The sequence below is a fragment of the Bos indicus genome, chromosome 2 (genome assembly GCF_029378745.1).
Source record: "Bos indicus isolate NIAB-ARS_2022 breed Sahiwal x Tharparkar chromosome 2, NIAB-ARS_B.indTharparkar_mat_pri_1.0, whole genome shotgun sequence".
NCBI classification, from domain to species: Eukaryota; Metazoa; Chordata; class Mammalia; order Artiodactyla; family Bovidae; genus Bos; species Bos indicus.
Window position 1 is genome coordinate 121677327 of NC_091761.1, and position 21975 is coordinate 121699301.

General features: G+C 58.0%; 1 protein-coding gene across 11 annotated transcripts in view; it reads left to right on the forward strand.

Moving 5' to 3' along the window:
* Positions 1–4299: 4299 nt before the first annotated feature.
* The window catches only part of ADGRB2 (adhesion G protein-coupled receptor B2), a 36873-nt gene continuing 19197 nt past the window's right edge, over positions 4300–21975 (forward strand). For 5 of the 11 annotated variants that reach the window (XM_070774656.1, XM_070774661.1, XM_070774658.1 and 2 more), the window contains exons 1-2: positions 4305–4490; positions 11300–12125. In XM_070774656.1, coding sequence (XP_070630757.1) covers positions 11315–12125 — 811 coding nt within the window. In that variant the 5' untranslated portion in view covers positions 4305–4490; positions 11300–11314. Of the gene's footprint in view, positions 4491–7466; positions 7627–11299; positions 12126–21975 lie in introns of those variants that run through there. The other 6 variants (XM_070774679.1, XM_070774684.1, XM_070774636.1 and 3 more) reach the window with 4 other exon arrangements.

The following is a 21975-nucleotide window of genomic DNA, read 5'->3' on the forward strand; positions in this document are numbered from 1 at the left end:
TCCTGCATTGCAAGTGGATTCTTTACCATCGCCACCAGGGAATAATCCCATCTTGGTACCTAGTACATAGTAAACACTCAATAAATATTTGTTTAATGAGTGAAGGCATCTTCTTCATGCCAGGCTTTCGTCCACATCCTCCAGTATAAGACGTGTGTAAAGATTCCCCAGGACCCTAACATTCTTCTCCATCCTCTGCCCCAGGGGCCAGGGGCCAGAGAATGCAACCCCAAGGGTTGTACACAAACCAGACACTGACCTTCTGGGAAGATTTAGTTGTGCTGAGATAAGTTGCTTCAGTTGTATCTGACTCTTTGTGACCCCATGGACTGTAGCCTGCCAGGCTCCTCTGTCCATGGGATTCTCCAGGCAAAAATACTGAAGTGGGTTGCCATTTCTTCCTCCAGGGGCTCTTCCCAACCGAGGGATCGAACCTGCATGTCTTCCATCTCCTGCATTGGCAGGTGAGTTCTTTACCACTGCACCACCTGGGATTTAGCTAGGTAGCAACTAATCCTCCCTTTTCTCCCTAACTTATAGCACCAAGAAAATGACAAACATTCAGCCTGGGTTGCCCCAGGATCCTAACTCTTTTGGCATCTGCAGCAGGAGGGATGGGAGCTAGATATGCAGGACATCCTTTAGGCAGAGAGGGCTGGCCCATCCCATCTTTTCCAGGATACCCCGCCAGGATCCATGACAGCCAGAACACTGAGGTATTTGTCACATGGGCTCTGGGACAGATCCTGGTAGAAGACTGTCATATAGAAGTGGGTGTCTTTGGGGACATGTTATGAGCTCCTGATAGGTGTCTGAGGTGGGCGTGGGTGTCTGGAAGGAGACTTTGGTATCCAGAATTCTGGATTGCTGTAGGTGCCTGGCTGGGTGGCAGTGAAGGGCAGAGGCTGAGGGAGGGGTCCTCCTAGGTCCCACCGGCTAGAAGGAAACCTGGCCAGGCTCTGGGCCAAATAAATCATTGGGAGGGGAAGAAGAACATTTTCTCATCTGTTTAAAGGGCAACGAAGCATAGTGGTGGCTGGCCCAGCAGGAGGCAGGGCTGAGACCAAGCGCACAAGGCTGGGGTTGTTCCCCCCTCGACCCACTGTCCCCTCCTGTGCTGTCCCACTAAGGACTGTGCTGTCTCTTGCCTGGGCCACTGGTGATGTTTACTGTTAACAAGGATACAAATTAATTGGTAATCAAAACTATTTTAAAAAGGCCCTCTTCAGGGGCATAGCTCTTGCTAATCCATGTTTTTAATCCAAGCTCATTTATACCATTTCACAGATAAGGAAACAGAGGCTCAGAAAGCTGAAGGATTTTCTCAAGGTCCTCCAGCGTGGCACTATGAGAGCAGGCAGACAGCGTGACTGCTAGGTGCCCTTGGGGGATCAGCCCCCTCCATCCCATCAGAGGTCCCTGAAGGGGCCCCCATGGGGCTGAAGGGCTGGAGTCATTGTCCTTGTCAAGTCTGTGGGGTGGGGACCCATGGGAGATGTCTCTTCACCCCCCACAAGCCCTCTGTGCTCAAGCTCTGGCTGATACCCCTTTCCTGGCCCAGGTTCTGAGCCAGGTTCCCTGCAGGCCCTCCTGGGGCTAAGACTTGTTGTTCCCACCCCTGCCAGGGCTATCAGAGAAGTAATTTCTCTTCAACTAGCTGGATTTGAATATGGAAACAATTTATAATTACTCCAAGTCCTCCTGGGCCGCATTATCACCATAGTGAGTGTAGAAGGGCAGGGGCTCCTGGAAAAGGAGGTGGGGAAGCCCCAGTGCAGAGAGGCACCTTGAGAGAGCCTTCTGGAGGTTCCACCTAACCCAACCTGCTTCTGCACAACCCCTGGGAGGTCCTGCTCTCTCCACCCTGCTCCCACAGGCCCTCCTGCCTTGCTGATTTCCCCACCCTGCCCCAGTGACCAAGTATGGGTACCATCTCTGTCAGTCCCTCTCTCTGTCTGACCACCTGTCTCCTCTACAGCATATGTTTTTGTGGCTGGAAGAATGGGGTCAAGAACTCTGAGGGCTACCAAGGCATAGAGAAATAGACAAAAGCCTGCTGTCTCTCAGGAGCCAAGCCTCCCAATCCCCTGCACCCAGCTGCATCCTAGGCAAAGGGGGAGGGCCTCAGGGATCCAGCTGCATCACATCTGCAAGAGACCTTCCCCGGGTTTCTCTGGGCTCTGGGGCTTTAGTATGCTAATATAATGAATATTCATAGGGAGGAAGGCAGGCTCCGGGTAGGAGTGGAAGGGGCTGGAGCTGTGAAGGACAGGGTCCTTACCTCGCCGTGGGCATCCCATGTCCTGAGCACTCTCCTCACCTTTGCCTATCTCCTTAGGACCTCAACTCCAGCCACCCCACTGCCCCTCTCAGGCCCAGGATCACCCACTGCCCTTGGGATGGCTCTCAACACACCGTGCAGATGGCAAGGCCCGCTTGGGCATAGCTTTCCCCTCTGCAGCTGAACCTCCAAACCTAGAGACCTGGGGTGTGCTTGAGGGTGCCCAGAAAGAACCCAAGAGCCCTGCCTGCCTCAAGGCACAGGCCTCCTTGGGCTCTCGCTGGGAAAGGAAAGGTGCCAGCCCTCCTGCCTGCTTCATCCAACCTCATAAATTCCCTTAAGGTGACGGGTGAGATTCCTTCATCACCCCTTATTACCTCCTTCTATTAAAGTCGATAATCTCTCACAATCACTCATAACAAATGTCACGGAGGCTGCTGGAGAGGCGAGAGACGGAGGGAGGGAACGGGGCGGTGGGGGGGGGGGGGGCGCTTTTTCTCTGGTACTGTCCCCTGGGAAGAAGTGGTCTTATCCTGCCCCATAACGAGGAGACATAAATTCAAGGTGCTCCCGTAGAGAGGTGGGGTTGGGATTGGGTGGACTGGGGACTTCCTTGCTCTCCAGGTTTGGCCTCCTCCTGGTCAGACAATCTTCAAAAAGTAGAGTTCCTGAAACCATCCCACCCTCACTGCAAAGCTGCCCCCTGCTGGCTACTCCTCTGACCAGAGCCCTCCGATTAACCTACTTGTCTTTGGCGGAAGTGGTGTGTCCCTGGTCTGCCCACCTTCCTGGTGGCAACAAGCCCAGGCCACAAACCGCCCCACCAGGGCCCCGAGCCATGGGCATCTCCCTGAGTGCCGTCTTTACCGTGTGGGCTCTGGCCCCACCCAACTGTTCCTGGGTGCATTGCCAGGATGGGGAGGGGGCGGGCCTGTAGGTTTCTGCTGCTTCTACACAAACAGATGCATCATGGGGGCGCCCCTGGCACAGGGAAAGGCACTTGAGGGAACAGACAGGCACTCAGGAAAACATGTAACACACCGCACACGTGTAGCATCCCCGTGCCTAGGGACATGCAACACGGCCCAGTTTACACAAGAGTATGCACCAAACAGAACACACTGCAGTGAACATGTGTGGCTCCTACATACAAGTGATGCGCAGCATTCAGCACGTATGTGGCACTTGGAAGCTTGCACATATATAGCATCCTTACCCACAGGAACAAGCAACATGCATTCAGGACCTGAGCACACGTTAACGCACCGTGCGTGTGTGTGGCGGTGGCATGCAGAGCCAGGCAACATTGCAGGGCACACACAGGGCACCTGTATGCATAAGCATATGCAAAGTTCAGCGCACACGAGTGGCACCTGCATGCACAGGGATATGCAATTTGCAGTGCACACGGGCAAAGGGGGGTGGTAACGCTCAGCCCTCAGGGTCCCAGAGACCCTGGTTGCGCGAGATGCCTCAGGCCTGGGCTATCTCCGGAGTGGTGTCGCGGATCGCCTCATCCTGCGGTCCAGGAGGCCGAGGGAGGGGCGGAGGCTTACCCGGGGCTTCTCCCGCGCCGGCGCCGGGGGGCCCAGGGCGGGGAGGGGGAGGGTGCGCTTGGCTCGGCTGGCGCTGCTCCCCCTTTAACAGGAGGCGGCGCGCGTCGCCCCCACCCCCCTCCCGCCCCTTCTCCCGCGGCTCCTCGCGCCCAGCCCGGCGCGCGCCCCCTCTCGGGCCCGGCCCGCGCAGGCGCCGCGTCCCGCCTCGGCCGTCACTCGGCCCGGCGCGCGCTGCGGGCAGCGGCCGGAGCGGCCGGAGGAACCCGGTTTGGCCGCGGCGGCGCTCGGAGACCGAGGAGGATGCGGCGCCGGTTTCTAGAGCCCTGGGCTGCGGCCGCCGCCCGCGAATAGGAGGCGGCGCGCGGCGCGGGCGGTGCTCAGGGCGGGGGAGCGGGGAGCCGGGGGGTGGGGGGCGGCGTGGCGAGGAGGCGGCGGCAGGAGCCCGCGCCCGGCCCGGCGCCCGCCCGCCCCGCGCGGCTCCGCGGCGCCTTTTCTGCACCCGCCGCTCCGCGGAGCGGGAGCCTCGGCCCTCCGCGCGGCTGCAGCTAGCTGCCCCGCGCCCGGCCAAGCCCCCGCCTTAGGGATGGCAAACTTGCGCCCCGTGGCCGCCTCCTCCAGCGCCGGCCCCCGCTCCTGCTGCTGACGGCGCCCAGGTGAGTGCTCGGCCCCAGACCGCGACCGGGCCCGCACCGAGCCCTCCCGGCGCGGTCCCGATTTCCTCACCGGCCCGGACTAGGGGCGCTCCCCCAACCCACCTCTGCTGAATTCTCCCCCGCCCCAACTGAGTTCGTTCAGCATCTATTTACCCACTCGCATCTGTTTGGGAACTTACAAGCCTGGGGCCGAGGTCCCCTTCATCTCTGGTGAGTCCCTTTTCTGTCCCCCTCCTCCTTACCCATCTCTGCCAAAGCCCCTCGCCCTCGTCCCCCAGCTCTGACCCAGACCTATCCCCATCGTTGCCTCGAGTCTTTTCCCGATCTGAGCCTGGATCCGGGGTTGCGCCCCCACCCTTGAATAGAATCCCTCTCTCCAACCTGCAACTCGAGTGTGTCTCCCCCGTTAATCCCCCCTCCTCGTCTGGGGCTGAAGCCTGCTCCTCCCCTCCGCTTCATCTCTGCACAGAGTCCTTCCTGTCCCCGTCCATGCCTGCCCAGAGTTAGTGCCTTTCCCCGCGCCGGTAACCCGACCATGCTTCCCCCTCTTATTTCTGCCCTGATTGCCCCCTCCCCCAGATCTGCCCGGGCGTCCCGCTATCCCTCACCAATCTCTGCTGCAAGTCCCCTCCCCCTCAGCCTGGACTTGGGGCCATGTCCCCCATGTCTACTCCGATCCCCCTCCTCTCCAGCCTGGGATCTCGACTGGCCCCGCATCCCTGCCTCCCTTGTCCATCTTTGGTCAGAGTCTCTCTGTCCATCCCCCATTCCTCTCTTTCCACCCCCAGGGCATAGAGCTGGGCACCAAACGCACCCTCCCGCAGCCCCGGGGGCTGGCACGATGCGGGGGGGAGGTGCGGGTTGTAGGCTCTGAAGTTGGCGGCCACTCCCGCAGTCAGCTGGGTCCGAGGGAAGTCCTCCGCGCCACGGCCAGTGCGGAGCGGGCGAAGGGTCTGGTGCCCGCGGGGGGAGGGGCTCCAGGGCCAAGAGATGCTGCCCGCCTGCCCGCCTCGCCAGCTGCCGGCCGGGCCCCTGGGCGTCCTCTGGCGCCCCCTGCCCGCAGTCCTGGACCCGCCGCCCCTTTTCCTCCCGCGGGCAACCCTAGGTTTCCGCAGCCCGAGCATCAGCGGTGGCTGCGGGACGGCACTGGAAAGTCCCTGAGGAGAGGAGGTTGGTGGGCGAGGCCGGGTGCCCCCTCGTGCTAGCAGTGCGGGAACAGTCCTGGTTGTCTGGCCATATGCTCTGGGGATGGGGTGTGGGGTGGGCAGGAGGGCTTATCCCAGGAGCCCTGTGAGCCCCCAGGTACAGACTAGCAGGACTGGCCCCTGGATTTGAGGTGGTCTGGTTGGGATTGTTTGGGCTTGGGCAGGTGTCCCCGGGGAGCCTCTGTCTCTCTACCCCATGGCAGGACCCACTAGGTGGGGGTGGGGGCAAAGGTGGGCTCTTGTCTTGGGCCTGAAGTAGTGGGGCAGTGGGGGGAATCCACTTGGCCTTGCCTGGGACAGAAAGGGGACCTAGGGAGCATCTCTGGAGCTGCCACAGGGGTGAGGGTCAGTATGGACCCTGCAGGGTGTGCCCTAGTTGGGGGGGGTGGGGCTTGAGGGAGGGTCTTCCCTGGACTAAGACTGACAGATTTCTCCCCTCTTCTTCCCTTGTCTGCCTTCCCCTCACCTTTTCTTTCCCCCTCCCCCATCACTCTTCAGGAGCTAGGTCCAGTCTGGGGTGGGTGTGTGTGGCAGGCATTTCTCTAACCCACAGTTAGGTCCCAGCTAGTCCCTGCCCTCTTCTCTCTCTCCCAACCTCCAGGAAATGGAGCTGAGTAAGTAGTTAGTAACTCAGCTTTTGGTTGGGTGACCTGGGTTCAAAACTGTGTGACCTGGGCAAGCTATATAACCTTTTTGAGTCTCAGTTGGTCCTCCATAAAATGGGTCAGTGATAACTGCCTCATATATCTAATGGTATCTAATGGTATTAGGTAGATGTGTATAGAGTCTAGCACCTAACAATGCTTGACAATGATAGGCATGTTAGGCTATTTCCTCTTCAAGGCCAAGGTCAAGCCCCTCTCCACTCCACACCACTCCTAATCCCATAGGAGAAAGGCAGGACAAGTTCTGTGACACTGTTCCAGCCTCCAGGATAATAAAGCCAGAAAACAGCTCCAGGGCCCATCATGATGGGTCCAGGGAGCCAGTGACCATTAGTCTCCCCTACTCCTCACCCATCCTTCAACATCCCTGCTAGACTCTTGTGTGATCAGAGGGGCATCAGTGAAAAGCCAAGGCCTCTGAAATACTGGTTCAAGTGCAGAGGCTGGGGAGGTGGAGGAACCCCAGCCAAGGTCCCCCAAGGTAGGCTGCCTCTTAGTGGGGGCCCACGTGGAGAATCAGTCCCAGAGGAGCAAATGGGGGCACAGAAGAGCCACTACCTCCCCCCCACCCGCCCCCGAGGGAGGAGAGATTGAAATCAGGAACTTCCCAGGGCAGTTAGTGTTCCAGGTCAGAGTTAGGGGGCAACTTGGCTAGAGGGCCCCCAAGATCTGGAAGAGACCTGGCTTTGGCGGGCAATGGGGAGGGAGAAGGCTCGAACCCATGACGTTCTGCTGGGCCGGAAGCCCTCTGGGCAGCGTGGCTGGGTCTGGGGCCCACCGGGGAGTCCTAGACTCCCGCCTGCCCGGGCAACCCTGACATTGGGGAACAAAAGCTTTCGGTTCCTGTAGCAACGGCGGCTCCAGCTGCTGCAAAGTTCCGGGAGACGGGCGGAGGGCGGCTGAGTCACCGACCCCTCCCCCGCCGCCTGCATGGCACCGCCATCCCCCCGCCCGGGGGGCTAGGGGACCTCATCCTAGCGGTGTGCGGGAGGGCCCTGGAGCCCCCGCGTCCTCAGACACTCTGCCCGCCGAAGAGGGAGGGGCGGCACTGGGGAGGGTCGCCCCTCCCCTGGGTCTGGCCCGTCGGCTCTCGAGGCTGGTTGGAGGGTGTGTGCCCTTCCGGGTACCAGAGCTCCGCGAGAGGGGTCCTTGAAGACCCAGGCCCCGGCCGGGGCCAGGACGGGGAACCTCTAGGCGCTGCGTGGGGGTCGCCGCCCGCGTGTCGGCCTGGGCTCGGCCGCGCAGTGAGCGCCGGGGAGGCGGAGGGTGAGTGACGGGCTTGCGAATTGGAGCTGCCAGGTGGATAAACGCGACGGATGTGCGCGCGGACGCGCCCCCTCCCCCACCCGCCGCCCCTCCCCCTCCCGCGGCCCGGGCAGCTGGCTCCCACCACCCAGAGCCCCTGCTTCCAGCCATCGGGAGGTTAGGGGTCGACCCCAGGGATCCCAGAGACCCAGCTCTTTGCCCTGAGGTGCCCCTCCCCGCCGCGCTACCCCCCATGCCCCCTCCCGCTCCAGTCTGGTCTTGGTCCTTCCAGCTGCTGGAAAAGCCTCGGATTCCTTCACTGGTGCAGAAGGGATGCCCAGGCCTGTGGGGTCAGGGAGGAAGCGAGCCTGAGTGTGCTTGGAGAGAGGGTGGGATTCTCACGTTTGAGGGCGGCAGAGGGGCACGCTGGTGAAGGGAGCCTGTGGCTGGAGGAGGGGGTCCCTGAAATTGAGATGACTCCAACCAGCTCCTCACCCCTCTCAGCCCAGAGAGGTCTTGAGGGAGGTGGCCTTCAGATTATCCCCTCCGTCAGCCTCCGGACCCGGGAAGTTCTTCCTCAGAGCTGACCTTCATACCCCTCCTGTCCGCCTCTGTGCATGGAAGGTTTGGTGGTCTTCCTGGACTTGCAGGTGGCAAAGCTACCTTAAGGTTTAACCCAAAGAGCCTTCAGAGGCAGCAACCCTACTCTCAGCAGGAAAGAGGAGAGACTGAGGTTCTGAGAAGGGGGATAAAGGGGAAAAGATGGTGTGAAGGGTCTCCCCCACAGACTGGCTCCAAGTTGGGAACCCCAGGCCAGGGATTGGGTCTCTGCTCCACAGAGGGAGAAACTGAGGCTCAGGGAGGCTACTCACAGCTGGTGACCATCTGAGCTGCCTGTGAGGCAGGGGTCCTTCTAGGTCCCTTCCCAGGGGAGGCAGTCTCTGACCCAGCTTAGAATTGGGCTCCTGGCCTTGTTTTGTGGGTAAGGAGTGATATCGAGAGGGACCCCTAAAAGGTCTTACGTCACTGCAGGAACAACAGGAGTGGTACACACCCAGGGTGAAATGCCAGAATTGATGTGAGGGGAGGTGTCTGAAGGAGACTGACTGGAGTAGGGGACTTGGGCAGGGTTTAGAGGTGGCTCAGTTCTGGAGAAGCCAGGCTGTGGCTCTGAAGGATAAGAGACTTAGTGCTTTTGGGCAAGTTGGAGCTTACGGAGTCTGCAGGAGCCTGGGAGTCTCAGGAGGTGGGACTGGAGGCCTGAGCCGCTGTTTCAGGAACACCAAGGAAGGAGCAGCAGGTCAGATCCTGCGTGCTACTTAGCTGTCATAGGCTGAGCTTCAAAGAACCAAACACCTGTGTGTGTGTTCACAGTAGAGAGTACATTTGCATCTCTATGCATGTGTATGAGTGTCTGGCTCTTGACAGCCTTGTACATGTGAGTGTGTACACCTCGTGTGCATTGAGTTCACTCATCTGGGGTTTACGCTGATTTCTGTGCATGTGTTATCTTTTCACATGCAGAATGCCTGGCTAGACATGTGTCTGTGCATCCACGCTTTTGTGTGCATGTCTGCAGGGCACAGGGGTATTGGTGAGTTTGTGCGTGGAGATTCCCTGATCTGCTCTCAGTGGGGGAGACAAGGCCAGTTATAATGAGCCCCCTCCTCCCCTCTACTGAACAGCAGCCATGGCCTGAATTTTGCAGCCTGCTTAAAAATAATTGGGGGCAGCGGGGGGATTGTATGTCACTCACCGTCAGCCGCTGGCTTTTGCCGGGGCCTGGTGCCGCAGCAGGCTGGCTGGGCTGGACGGTTGGTTTGGGACAGGCATGATGTGGAGCGAGAAGGCCAGGGGCCTGGTCCCTTTTCTGGCTCTGGGGGCAGGGGGAGTAGAGGCACAGCCTATCCTGGCTTCTGCTGAGTAACTCCAGGGGGGTCTTTGGAGGAGGGTTGGGGCGGTTCCTCCCCAATCAATGCTCCTGCCTGGAACCTGCTTCCCCTCCCGTCTGTGGCCCAGGATGGGCAAGTGTGTGTCTGTGGTCGGGGCCTGGGGTCTGGCTCAGAGTGGCAGCACATGGGATCTGGGGCATTAAGGCATTCCCTGGAGGCTGCACAGGGTTTGGAGTTCTGGGGTTCTAATTCCTGTCCATAGTCCCCCACCCCCTCACCACCTCTGGACACTATTTAGACCCCTGAACAGCCACAGCTCCCTGGGGGAGCATCTGTGTCCTGGGACAACCTAGCCACACCCTGTGAGTTATCCTAGGTTTGTGTAGAGCTTGGGCCTGAAGCCTGAGTAGCAGGGAAGGGGACAGAGCAGGAGGCTATGGGTGGATGTAGGAGAAACTGGGCTGGGGCCTCAGTTCCTGGACTCCAGTCTCAGCCTGGCTTCTTTGGGGGTGATCTTGAGCACACTGCCTCACCTCTCGGAGCCTCATCTTTTCTCCTCTAATGTGGAACAACCAGACTCTAGGGGCCCATCCAGTTCTGTGAGCTATGCTTCGGGCATGGAGGAGGGAGGCAGTGTGGATCCCTTTTGGGGGCAGGGCTGGAAGTGGGTCTCAGGCAGCCCAGGCGCAGCTCTCTGCCATCCGGACAGCTAGGATGGAGGCCGTGGGCACACCTGCAGCGCCCCCACATCCCTTGTCCACAAGGGGGTGACTGCTTTGTGTGTCCGTCAACTCGGGTCCTAGTTACCCTCCAGTGCCCAGAGTCCATTCATAGCTGCTTGGAGCTCAGCTTAGTGCTTTGTGGGGAGGTGGAAATCAACGAACTCTGGTCTCGCCTCCTCGAGCTTCAAGGCCCATGAGATGAGTGAGCTAGCCCTAGGGAGACAGCAGGGGACAGTGGTCTCAACTGGGTGACTCAGACTTTCAGGAAAGGGCTGTGGCAGCTAAGAGCAGGGAGACGGCTCAGTGGCCTCCCTGGGCCAGGCCCTAGCAGGCCAGGAGCCAGGCCTTGGAGGATCACCCCTTGGAGGGGAAGAGGAATTAGAGGGGAACAATGTACCCATTTTGCAGATGCCTCTCCCCCTGGTTTCCAGCAGGAAGTCCACACAGCTGTAGTCATGACTTTTCATGCCTGCGATGCCCTCCCATGGGCACGGCTCAGGCGGTGCTCAGTCCCTGGCATAGGGGCGGTAACTCCTCCCCTTTCTCTCCCACTCAGTAAAGCAGAGTGAGTGAGAATGACATTGTTCCGAGAATAACCTTGATTTGCTCTGATTTATAAAAAAGCAAATCGTTGTCAAACATTGCTACTTTGACAATTACTGCGGGATTGTGTGTGACACGCCTCACAGCCGATCACGACACGTTGCGACTCTGAGCAGCGCCGTGCTGGAGAATAATACAAGCTGGGTGGTGGGGCTAGGGCTGGGGCTGGATCTAAACATCAGCTGAGATGCTGGTGGTGGATGGGACTGGTGGAGGAACGGTATAGTCATAGTCACAACTAATGTTTCTTAGGGACGTATGAGATTCCAGACCCTCTCCTGCATGCCTCTGTTTAAGAAGTCAGGGAACTGGGGCTCAGAGAGGTCAAGTCTGTTGGCTTAAGATCACACAGGTGGACCTGGGTGACTTAAAAGAACCTAGTCTTCGCCACGAGGCTACAACCTGCAGCGGGCCACAGGGGAGTCAGAGCCCATGCTGGCTGTGCTCGGGGCCACTGACCACTGTCTCTCTCCACAGGGCAAGGGACATAGGATGACCCCAGCCTGTCCCCTCTTACTATCTGTGATTCTGTCCCTGCGCCTGGCCGCCGCCTTCGACCCCGCCCCCAGCGCCTGCTCCGCCCTGGCCTCAGGCGTGCTTTACGGGGCCTTCTCACTGCAGGACCTCTTTCCTACCATCGCCTCGGGCTGCTCCTGGACCTTGGAGAACCCAGACCCTACCAAGTACTCCCTCTACCTGCGCTTCAACCGCCAGGAGCAGGTGTGTACCCACTTCGCCCCTCGCCTGCTGCCGCTGGACCACTACCTGGTCAACTTCACCTGCCTGCGGCCCAGCCCCGAGGAGGCAGAGGCCCAGGCGGGGTCGGAGCTGGGGCGGCCCGAGGAGGAGGAGAAGGAGGAGGAGGAAGCCGCGGGGTTGGAGCTCTGTGGTGGCTCTGGCCCCTTCACCTTCCTGCACTTCGACAAGAACTTCGTGCAGCTGTGCCTGTCGGCCGAGCCCTCCGAGGCCCCGCGCCTGCTGGCGCCCGCGGCCCTGGCCTTCCGCTTCGTCGAGGTCTTGCTCATCAACAACAACAACTCCAGCCAGTTCACCTGCGGGGTCCTCTGCCGCTGGAGTGAGGAGTGCAGCCGCGCGGCCGGCAGGGCCTGTGGCTTCGCCCAGCCGGGCTGCAGCTGCCCCGGTGAGGCGGGGGCCGGCCCCGCGGCCACCACCACGCCTCCTGGTCCGCCTGCTGCCCACACCCTGTCCAATGCCCTGGTGCCCGGGGGCCCCGCCCCACCTGCCGAGGCTGATTTGCACTCGGGGAGCAGCAATGATCTGTTCACCACGGAGATGAGATATGGTGAGTGTGAGCAGGGCCCAGGTGGGGCAGGGGTGTCTGGAGGACTGATGATGCCCGTCTCAGCAGATCCTGGGGTGTGCATGTGGTTGTTCACCAGTGTCCCCTCTGGGTTCTGCCGTATCCAAGTGTGGGAGTCACCAAAGTGGAGTGGGGTGGGGGTCAGACCTCCCTCTGGAAGAGTTTGCATTCTGGGTGGATGAATGGGGGCACAGATCAAGCAAAGGAGCATGACAAACCCAGGGAGGGGAGACCCTAGCTGGGCAGTCAGGGAAGGCTTCCTGAAGGAAGTGATACAGGAGCAGAGATCAAAAGGACAAGCGGAAACAAGCCAAGCCAAAGCAGTGGTGAGGGCATTCCAGGCAGAGAGAGGAGCGTGTACAAAGGCTCAAAGCTGGGAATGACCGCAGCAGGCCTTGGCACTGCAAGCCGACAAGGTTGCCTGGAGGCTGGAGTAGGCAGGGTGCAGGGACGTCTTCCTGCCCACACGGGTCAGTGAGTTTTGCTTGTGGCCCCAGGGTCAGGGCAGAGGAAGGAGCAGAAGAATGTGAAGAGGCCTAGCTTCTTTGAGGCTGCCTTGGAGGGCTGACCTGGCTCAGCTCCCAACATCCTCTGTCTTTCCCCTCTGGGCCCACGTCTTCTGGGACCAAGGCCGCCAGCTGCTGGAGCTTCCTGCTGAGTGGGCAAAAGCTCTCCGAGCCCTTGAGTCCTGCCTGCTGCCCCTCCCACCCCAGCTCCCGCAGCCATGGCCACCTTCTGCCGACCCTCCTTCCTGCAGCTTCAAGGCCCCGAAACCCTCAGCTGGGTCCTATGTGTCTGCTGAATGGGTCAGGGACTGGCCAGGGGCTCAGGACATGGGGATGGGAGGGAGGCAGATTTGGGATGTGGTTCCTAGCTCTGGTACTAACAGGGAGTTCCCCCACCCCCACCCCTTTCTGGGCCTCAGTTTCCCCATTTGGGGTAACACGTGCTGGCCAACCATCAGGAGGCTTCATGCATAGACTGAAGTCAGAAGGGACCTTCTGGATCAGGCTGAGAGCATTGACAGGGAAACAAGGGGTCTTGTGTGAGGGCTGCTGGGAGCACTGGAGTAGGACTGTTCAGTACCTGCTTTGGAGACAGAGCCCGGAAGTTGGGAGCCGTCTTTGTTACATTGAGTAGATACTGTTTTACTTACATCAGTGTTTTTGGCTGTAAAATGGGAGATAGCCCTGGTTTAATTAGAGACGGTTTATCATGACAATGGCCTCTCCCAGGGCTCTGGGGGAGCCACTTCTCAGTCTCCCCCGTGAGACTTCTGGCATCATGCCCATCCATGGCAAATGCCCAGTGGCCTTGCTCTGGCCTCTCCCCTAGGCCACCTTGGCCTCTCACAGCGGTCGATGAAGCCATCGGAGTGACAGCCAGTCCGTGGGCAGGCTACGGGCCCTGGAGGCTGGCTTGGGATTTAGTGCCTGCAGGAAGAAATTGAATTTCGCTTCTTTGTCGAACATCAGCGGAGAGCGCCAGGCGTATATCAGGAGGTTTATGGCTCCTCCTGCCTGGCCGCCACTGCCTGTCACTATGTGGGGGCTCCCTCATTGTACTCGGCAGAGGGCAGGTTCTTTCGTCTGGCTTTCCCTGTGGTCCATAGGCCCAGTGGTCCGCAGTGGATGGAGAGAGGCTCTGCCCTCCTGGGCAGGCACCATCCGGGCAGGCTGCCATGTGGAGCACAGAGCCAGAAGCAGCCAGCTGGGCTTGGCTGAAGCCGGAAGCAGGAGTTGGTTGGTAGCTGGGCTGTCTTTAGGGGTCAGAGGGGGCCGGTGACGGGAAGGGCACCATTGTTCCCACCATTCTCTGAGCCTCTTCAGGGTCCTCTGGGACTGAGGATGGGTGGAGATTGGATGCTGGTTGTCTCTGGGCATGAAGCCTGGTATCTTCTCTGAGTAGGCAACCCTGGGCTTCCAGCTCATGCCCCTTGCTCTGCTTGGCGTGTTGCCAGGCTGCTCCATGGGATGGTCTGCAGGCAGGGCTCTCGTAAGGAGTTGTATGGGGGAGGGGTGGTGATGTGGCATCGGCTCTAAGTGGACTCACAGGGCACACTGGTGCCCAGAGCTGGGCTGGCACAGCCCCTTCCTCTCCCTTGGTAGGCAAGATATTGTTCCTCTTCACCACCTCTTCCCTTGGGCTTACCCTCTCTGGGTCAAGAGATGATGGGCACTTGATTCAGTTTGTTCCATGGGGCGGGGGGCATCTGAGTTGCCCCGTGGCAACATCAGGACCCGGAGCACTCTGTGCCCAGTGGCGGCATCACCTCGGCCAAACCCTTGGCTTCCCCTCTGTGCTTCCCCTCACCTCCTCCCCACTGGGCCAGGAGAGCACTTGGACCAGCTGCAGGAGATCTGGCTGGCACACACAGGACTGCTGGCTTGAGGACAAGATCGGTGGGATGGTGGTGAACAGAAAGCGTGAGATCCCCGTCCCAGCCCCTCTGCCAGGCACCGGGGTAAGGCAAGCAGTGCTCATTTTCTCTGGGGCCTCCCGGGTAGCTTCAACGCAAGGCCGAGCAGGGTGGAGCTGGGTTGGTACTGGGAGAGTGATGAGGCTGGGAGTGGCATGGCTGGGCCCGCCTCAGAACCGAGTGCATTTGACAAGAGGGTACAGACGCCTGTTAATTTCACGCAAACTGCCTTTGATAGATCTCTTGTTATTTTTGGTGAGTTGAGCCATAAATTTGTGCCATCTTGCTGCCGCAATCTGTTGGGTGGGGGGGGAGAGGAAGAAAGGGAAGGCAGGCAGGAAGGAGCTCCGCGGAGGACGGGCACGGAGGCTGGCTGAGGCCAGGGCTGGAAGACAGTAGGTAGAGGTGGTACCTGCTGCAGAGCCCAGCTTCCGGGAGCCGGGTATCAACCTGCAGTTCCTGCCCACTGATCCTCAACTTGAGGTGTGGCTGCTCCAGGAGACATCTGAGAGGAAGTGTCCTTGCACCCCCTTCCCTCCTGTGCCACACTCCCTGCCTCCCTCCAAGGGCACTGTCCCACCCTTGGCCGGGTGCTACGGGCAGACCGTTCCTATCATCCGGGCTCCATTCCAGAGGCACGACCACCAGGTGAGCCTGAAGTCCCCTGAGTGTTGGGCCTGGGGTGGGCAAGAATGGGTTCAGATCCTGCTCTGCCACTGCTGCTGGGTGACTTGGACAAGGCATGCCCCACTGGAGCCTCAGGACCCCCAGTTCTCTGTGTGTGTCCCTTCCCTGATTCAGCCCCGGTTATGGCCTAGGCTCCTCAGCCTGGCATTCCAGCCCCACCCCTGATCCAGCTGCCACCCGCTTTCTCTCTAGTTCTCTCACCCTTTCAACCCAGGCTCCTACTGGCCCTGGAACCCTCTGCTTTCTGGCTTCTCTGCCTTTGCTTGGGCTGTTTCCCTCACCTGGAATGCCCTTTACCCTGGGTTATCCTTTGCCCCATCCTTCCAAGCACAGCTCAAGCCCTGTCTCCTCCAGGAAGCTGCCCCTCACCTGCCTAACCCAGTCCTAGATTGGCTTTCTTCTCCACAGTCAGGCTCTGCTGTCTTCCTTTGACAAACCTGGTCTAGTGTCAGGAAGAGGGGCCCTATCTGCCTTTTGGGGTGCAGACATGGAGGAGTCAGGGCCTCTCTCAGAGAGGGTAGGGAGGAGGCCTAGCACACGTGGTACATTTCCTGGAAAATCCTTCCAGCCAGATCTCTGCTGCTAGAAATCTGTGTGCTCCCTCGTAGGATGGGGAGTGGGACTCAGGCCCCCCACCCCCGCCCCAGACATCTCAGAGGGGACTGAGCCCCAGCCCATCCATCACACACATCTTTGAGTCTTCATCAGTATGGAGTTTGTGCCAGGCCTTGGAGTGGCTCTGAGTGAATGAGATCCAAGGTAGACTGGACACACCTGCCCTCTGGTGGGGGAGAGTGACCACTAGTTCAGTGGTGGTCCAGGCCACCGGCTGACGTTGCCAAGCCTTAGGTTCAACCCCTGACACCACCACTGACTAGCTGTGTGATCACGGGCATGTTTCCCCATCCCTGTATCATCACCTATAAACTGGGGAGAGTGGCGCTATTTTAAAGAGTGAAAGTGAAGTGAAGTCGCTCAGTCGTGTCCGACTCTTTGCGACCCCACGGACTGACTACAGCCTACCAGGCTCCTCCGTCCATGGGATTTTCCAGGCAAGGATACTGGAGTAGGTTGCCATTTTCTTCTCCAGGGAATCTTCCCGACCCAGGGATTGAACCCGGGTCTCCCACATTGTAGGCAGACACTTTACTGTCTGAGCTACCAGGGGATTAAGCAAGAGAATGTGGGTTAATGCTTAGCACAGTGCCTGGCGCATGGTAAACCCCTGATAAATAGGCGTGTGTTGTCAGAACTTAGTGCAATAGGTATAAATATAGGTGCTGGATGTCAAGGGAGGAGGAAGAGGGAGAATTAAACCACAAAGGGGTGGGAGGGCTGTCTAAAGAAGGTGATTCTGAGTTGGGTTTTGAGGAGTGAATAGGAATTCACTGGCCTGTGAATTTTTTTCTTTAAATCAAATGGCTTTTTAAATTTAATATAGTAAAAGTGGAAAAGAAGTATCACTTATCTGAAATAGGAGATAACCAAAGAAAATAAGAGATTCTAGCTTGACACTCATCCTTTCTCTTGATTTGTTAGAAAAAGAAACCATCAGATACTGGGGATGGTGGTAATGTCTCAGAGTGCACAGATACCTTCTTTCTCATACATTTGGAAGGATTAAAAGTGACATGGGTCATATAATTTATCATCTAAACCAGGACATTTTCGAGGTTATAAATGGGGGGAGGGGTACGGTCACTTCCATCAGGGCGGCAGGCCCAAACTGGACTCTCCCCAGCAGATTGGCAAATCATCACTCTGCAGGAAGGAGGCCTGGAAAGGGGCCCAGTGTTATTTCGTGGCACGTTTATGCGCCTCCCCAAGTCATTGCCCCGTGCAAGGGGAAGGGCTTTCAAGGTAAAGGAAGCTGCCCTTGCTGGGGCATGGTGTGTGAACATACAGGGGACCGGGGGCTATAGTAGACCAGCCCTTACTAGATGGTAGCCCCAGTGGTGGGAGATGGGGGCCGAGGCTCTGACTGCTGCCCCCAAACACTGGGACCTCATCCTGTTGGTGGAGGGCCTTAAGGAAGCGAGAAGTTAGGCAGCGTGGGGGAAGAGGGATGAGTCAGACGTAGTCCCTGCTCTCGGGGAGCTCCTGGCCACGTGGGGGATGTGGCGGAGACCCAGCTAGCTCTGTCGGGAGGCTGGGCAGGTAGGCCAACAGCCTGGGGAGGAAGTCGTTGGAGGGGGAACTGGGATTCTGGTGGGGTGTATGTACCCAGTTGCATTGTACTGCAGAGGTAAAGCCTGGAATTTATAAGAGCCACCATCCTCTGACCTGGCCTTTCCCCCACACCCCCCAACCCCAGATCCTGATACACTGCTGAGATGGGGAGCCATGGAGGGGCATGACAGAACTGTGTTTCAGGGGGTCAGTTGGTGCCTTCTTGGGGCTCTAAGGCCAGTCTCAGGGAGGATGTAGAGAGCCCTGGGAAGGGAGGACTGCTTTGTAGATTACACTGCTGTCTCCCTGTGGAAGAGATGATTATCGTGGTTATTTTTAACACGTTCATGACAAAGGAGGCTGAGGGGGCTGCACTGTGTAGTTTGGGGGGCAGGGTCTGTGGAGCATGGAGCAGCAGGTGTGTGTAGTCCTTCTCAGATGGCAGAGCACCTGTGCTTACCCCGCCTGCCAGTACTTGGGGTGAAACTAGAGTGGCCCTGTGTGGCTGGGGTTGAGGAGCCCTCAGGAATATCTGGTGCTTGCTGGATGCCTGTCCTGTGTCTGGCAGTTCAGAGCTGGGCCATTTGTGCAAGAAGGTTGAGGGAGATTGAGATCCTCCATTAGGGCCCAGGAGAGAGAGGAGCCCAGGATACTCACAGATACAGCTGGGGAGAAGGGACCTACACGCCCAAACCTCTGTGTAGTCAGTCTAGGGAGGCTTCCTGGAGGAGGTGGCATTTGGAATCTAGAAACTTTTGACAGATTGAGGTAGAGGAAGGGCATTCCGAGAGGTAGGAACACCATTAACAGATGAGTGGAGGGAGGAACACATTTGCATGTTCAAGGGATACCAAGAAGGGGGTGGCAGCTCCTTTTCATTAAGAGCTTATTATGCTCCAGGTGGCCCATACCTCTCATCATTTAATTCTCACAATGAATTAGGAAGTGTCATCTCTATGTTCAGTTGGAAATTCAGAGAAGTGAGGCGACTTGCCCAAGGGCACACAGCAAGACTAGGCATGCTTGGGAATCAGACCTGCATCTGTCTGGCTCCCAAATCTGTGTCCTTCCCACTGGCCCACTTGGCCTCACAGTGAGTTTGGCTCCCTGGAGGGAGGGGAAAGCAGGCCCTGACAGGTCAGCAGGGCAGAGCATGCCAGGCTCAGAGGTTTGTGGTGGCTGTAGCAGTGCGAGGCACTGAAGTTTCCTCAGCAGGGGAGTGTGTGGCTGGGCTTCCAGAGGACTGCTTTGGAGGCCACAGAGGAGACTCAGAATTGATGCTTTTGATCTGTGGTGTTGGAGAAGACTCTTGAGAGTCCCTTGGACTGCGAGGAGATCCAATCAGGCCATCCTAAAGGGGATCAGTCCTGAATATTCATTGGAAAGACTGATGCTGAAGCTGAAACTCCAATACTTTGGCCACCTGATGCCAAGAACTGACTCATTGGAAAAGACCCTGATGCTGGGAAAGATTGAAGGCAGAAGGAGAAAGTGATGACAGAGGATGAGATGGTTGGATGGCATCACCAACTCAATGGACATGAGTTTGAGCAAGCTCCAGGAGTTGGTGATGGACAGGGAGGCCTGGTGTGCTGCAGTCCATGGGGTCACAAAGAGTTGAACACGACTCAGCAACTGAACTGAACTGAACGGAGGAGACTCAGGCTCGCCTGGGGGACGGATGGGTCGATGAGCAAAGGAATGATTAGGAAGAGGTGTAGGAAAAACGAGAACGGAGGCAGTGGTGGGGTGAGGGAGTGAATGGGGTCCCATGGGAATTAGGAAAGGTGTCTCTGGGGAGGCCTGAGTTGAGCTGTATTTTGTCAGAGCCAGCCCATTTCAGTGGAACGTGGCCGTGGGATGAGGCAGGCCAGAGTTCGAATCCCACACGGGCCTCTGCAGAATGAGACCTTGGAGCCTCATTAGTATCTCATTAGTAAAATGGGCAAACCCGCCCTAATGAGGATTAAATGAGCTGGTGCAGAGCACAGTGACTGGCACATAGCAGTAGTGGGGGAATTACCTACTGCGAGTTATTCAAAACCAAACAGGACAGTGAAGAGATTGTTCAGGATTGAGCTGGGAGGCGGGTCCCAGGTGGCAGTCGGGTGGGAAAGCTGATCAGTTGTAGGGCGAGGCACCCTAGCCCCTGGTCCAGTCAGCTCATGGCACTCACAGTTTGGGGGTGCTCACACCCCTCCCTGGACTGCTCTGTGTCCTCTTGGCCCCGGGTCCTCTCACACCCTGCCCTACCCTGGGCCCGGAGCCAGCTGGGACCTGCACGTGGCATATGTATAATAAACGTGTGTCTCAGTGGCTGACACCCCTGGTCTTATCTGCCTTCTTTCCTGGCAGGGAGAACTGGCTTTCTTCAGAGGGGGCTGCGGTAGGATGGGGAGGGGAGGGCAGTCAGTGCAGGCCCCGCTCTGTGGCCTTAGGCTTGTCACTTACCCTCTCTGGCCCAACCCAGGAGGCTAGAAGAGGGGCTCAAGAGCTGGACCTGGGACATGTTCTGATTTTCAAATGGGGTGGATTCTAGAACCACCGACACCACCTCTGGTTATATGGTGAAGCTGGCCAGCAAATGGGCGGTAAGTGGTTAGTAGAGGACGCAGGCGCCACAGGAAGCAGTGTGAGCCCCTGACAAGTAAGGCAGGCTGGTCTATCACGTGGCTACATTTGATGGGCTTAGTGGATGCCAGGTCAGGGATGAGAGGGGTGCCATGCGCAACAGTAATGGCCAAGGCGCTAAAAATAAGCTGGATGAGAGGACTCTCAGCTGGGTTCACAACCGGTCAAATGGCATTTCCAGAATATTTATTAACAAATGGATGTCAGGCTTGGGGGTGGTCTTGGTGGTGGGCTGCAGGGCAGAGTTGATACTCAAGATGGATGAGAGGACTCTCAGCTGGGTTCACAACTGGTCAAATGGCATTTCCAGAATAATTATTAACAAATGGATGTCAGGCTGGGGGGTGGTCTTGGTGGTGGGCTGCAGGGCAGAGCTGATACTCAAGATTACAAATGACCATTTCCAATGACCCCCATGGGGTGGGAGGATCTAGGAGCAGTGTGTCCATTGGTGTTTACTGCTGTTTCTCTGGGCTGGATTCTGTGCTCATGTTCACTGGTGGTCAGGGAGATGGCTCACCCAGCCTTCCTTCAAAGGACTCATGGGTCGGGGGAAATTCAGTTAACAGATGGAATCATCTGTGATGACAGCTCATGTATAAGATGGGGCAGCCAACTCTGCTAGGGGAGCGAGGAATATGACTTCAAAAACAGGAGGTCATTTGAGCTGGGTTTTGAAGGTCAAGTAGGAGTTTTCCAGTTGAAGAAGATGGGAAACAAACAGGTTTGAGAGGACATGATGATCTTATTTTGGACATATTGAGTTTGGGGGCCCCCCGTCAGGGGACCTGTTCAGGAGGCAGGAAGCTATACAGGAGTGACGCACAGAAGGCTTCACTCTGTCTTCGGGGAGACAGTGATGTGGGAGCAGCCATCTTGAGGGGGTTATTGAAGCCTGGGGGAGCAGGGAAACAGGACAAAGTATGGACTCCTGATGTGGGAAGCAGCAGGAAGACCAACCCGGTCAAGGAGGCAGGGCAGGGTGAGGAGAAAGCCGGATGAGTCGGGGAGGGAGTGTTTCACAGCTGGAGAGTCTGCGGGGCCAAATGTTGCCGAGGAGTCACGTGAGATGAGGCCTGCAAAGTGTCCATAGGATTTAGCAACAAGGAGGGTGCTGATGACTCTGTCAAGAACAGTTTCAGCAGAAGGATGTGGTCCAAAGTCAGATTGCAGCAGATTTAAGGTGACATTTGAGGCAGGATGCGCGTGGCAGGTGAGAAACTGGAGTGCCAGTTGCAGATCACTCACTGATGGTGATAAGAAGCGGAGGGCAGTAGCCAGAGAAGGCTGGAGGGTCAAAGGAGGGCTGCCCTCAGAACGGAAGGGGCATAGATCTGCTCCCTGGCTGCCACGAGGAGAATGCTGACGAGATGCTGATGAGAGAGAAGGCAGGCGGGAGGAATGAGAGGCAGCACGGGGATGGGGGGCTGGCCTCTGAGAGGACAAGGACTGCAGGAAAGTTGGGAGTTGGAGGGGGATGGTAAGAAGTCAGGATGTGCGTGTGTTGGTTGGGGGGCTTCCATGTCAAAGTTTCTGCAGTTTCTCATAAAGCAGCTTGTTGCAGAGAGGGAGTAGGCAGAGGTGGGCTTGAGGAGAGAGGTCGAGGTCTGGCACAGCTGCCGAGGTGGGGGACAGGGGAGGCAGGGAGCCCCGCATGCCCAGTGGATGTGCGGCCCTGAATCTGTCGTGGTGCCAGTTGGCACAACTGTGGATTTCTTCAGCAGCCTGGGGGTGGGCGTGGAGAAGGTGGTTTGTCACAGGCTCCAGGGCCTGGGAATGGCTGAGCGGGTGTGGTGGAAGGGCTGGATGAGGGGATTCAAGAACTTGCCAGACATGGCTCCAGCATCTTCACGGTGGCCTCGACAGAGACAGGACCCAAAGCGAGGCCAGGAGGGATGGCAGATGCTGTTCAAAGGGAGGAGGCCC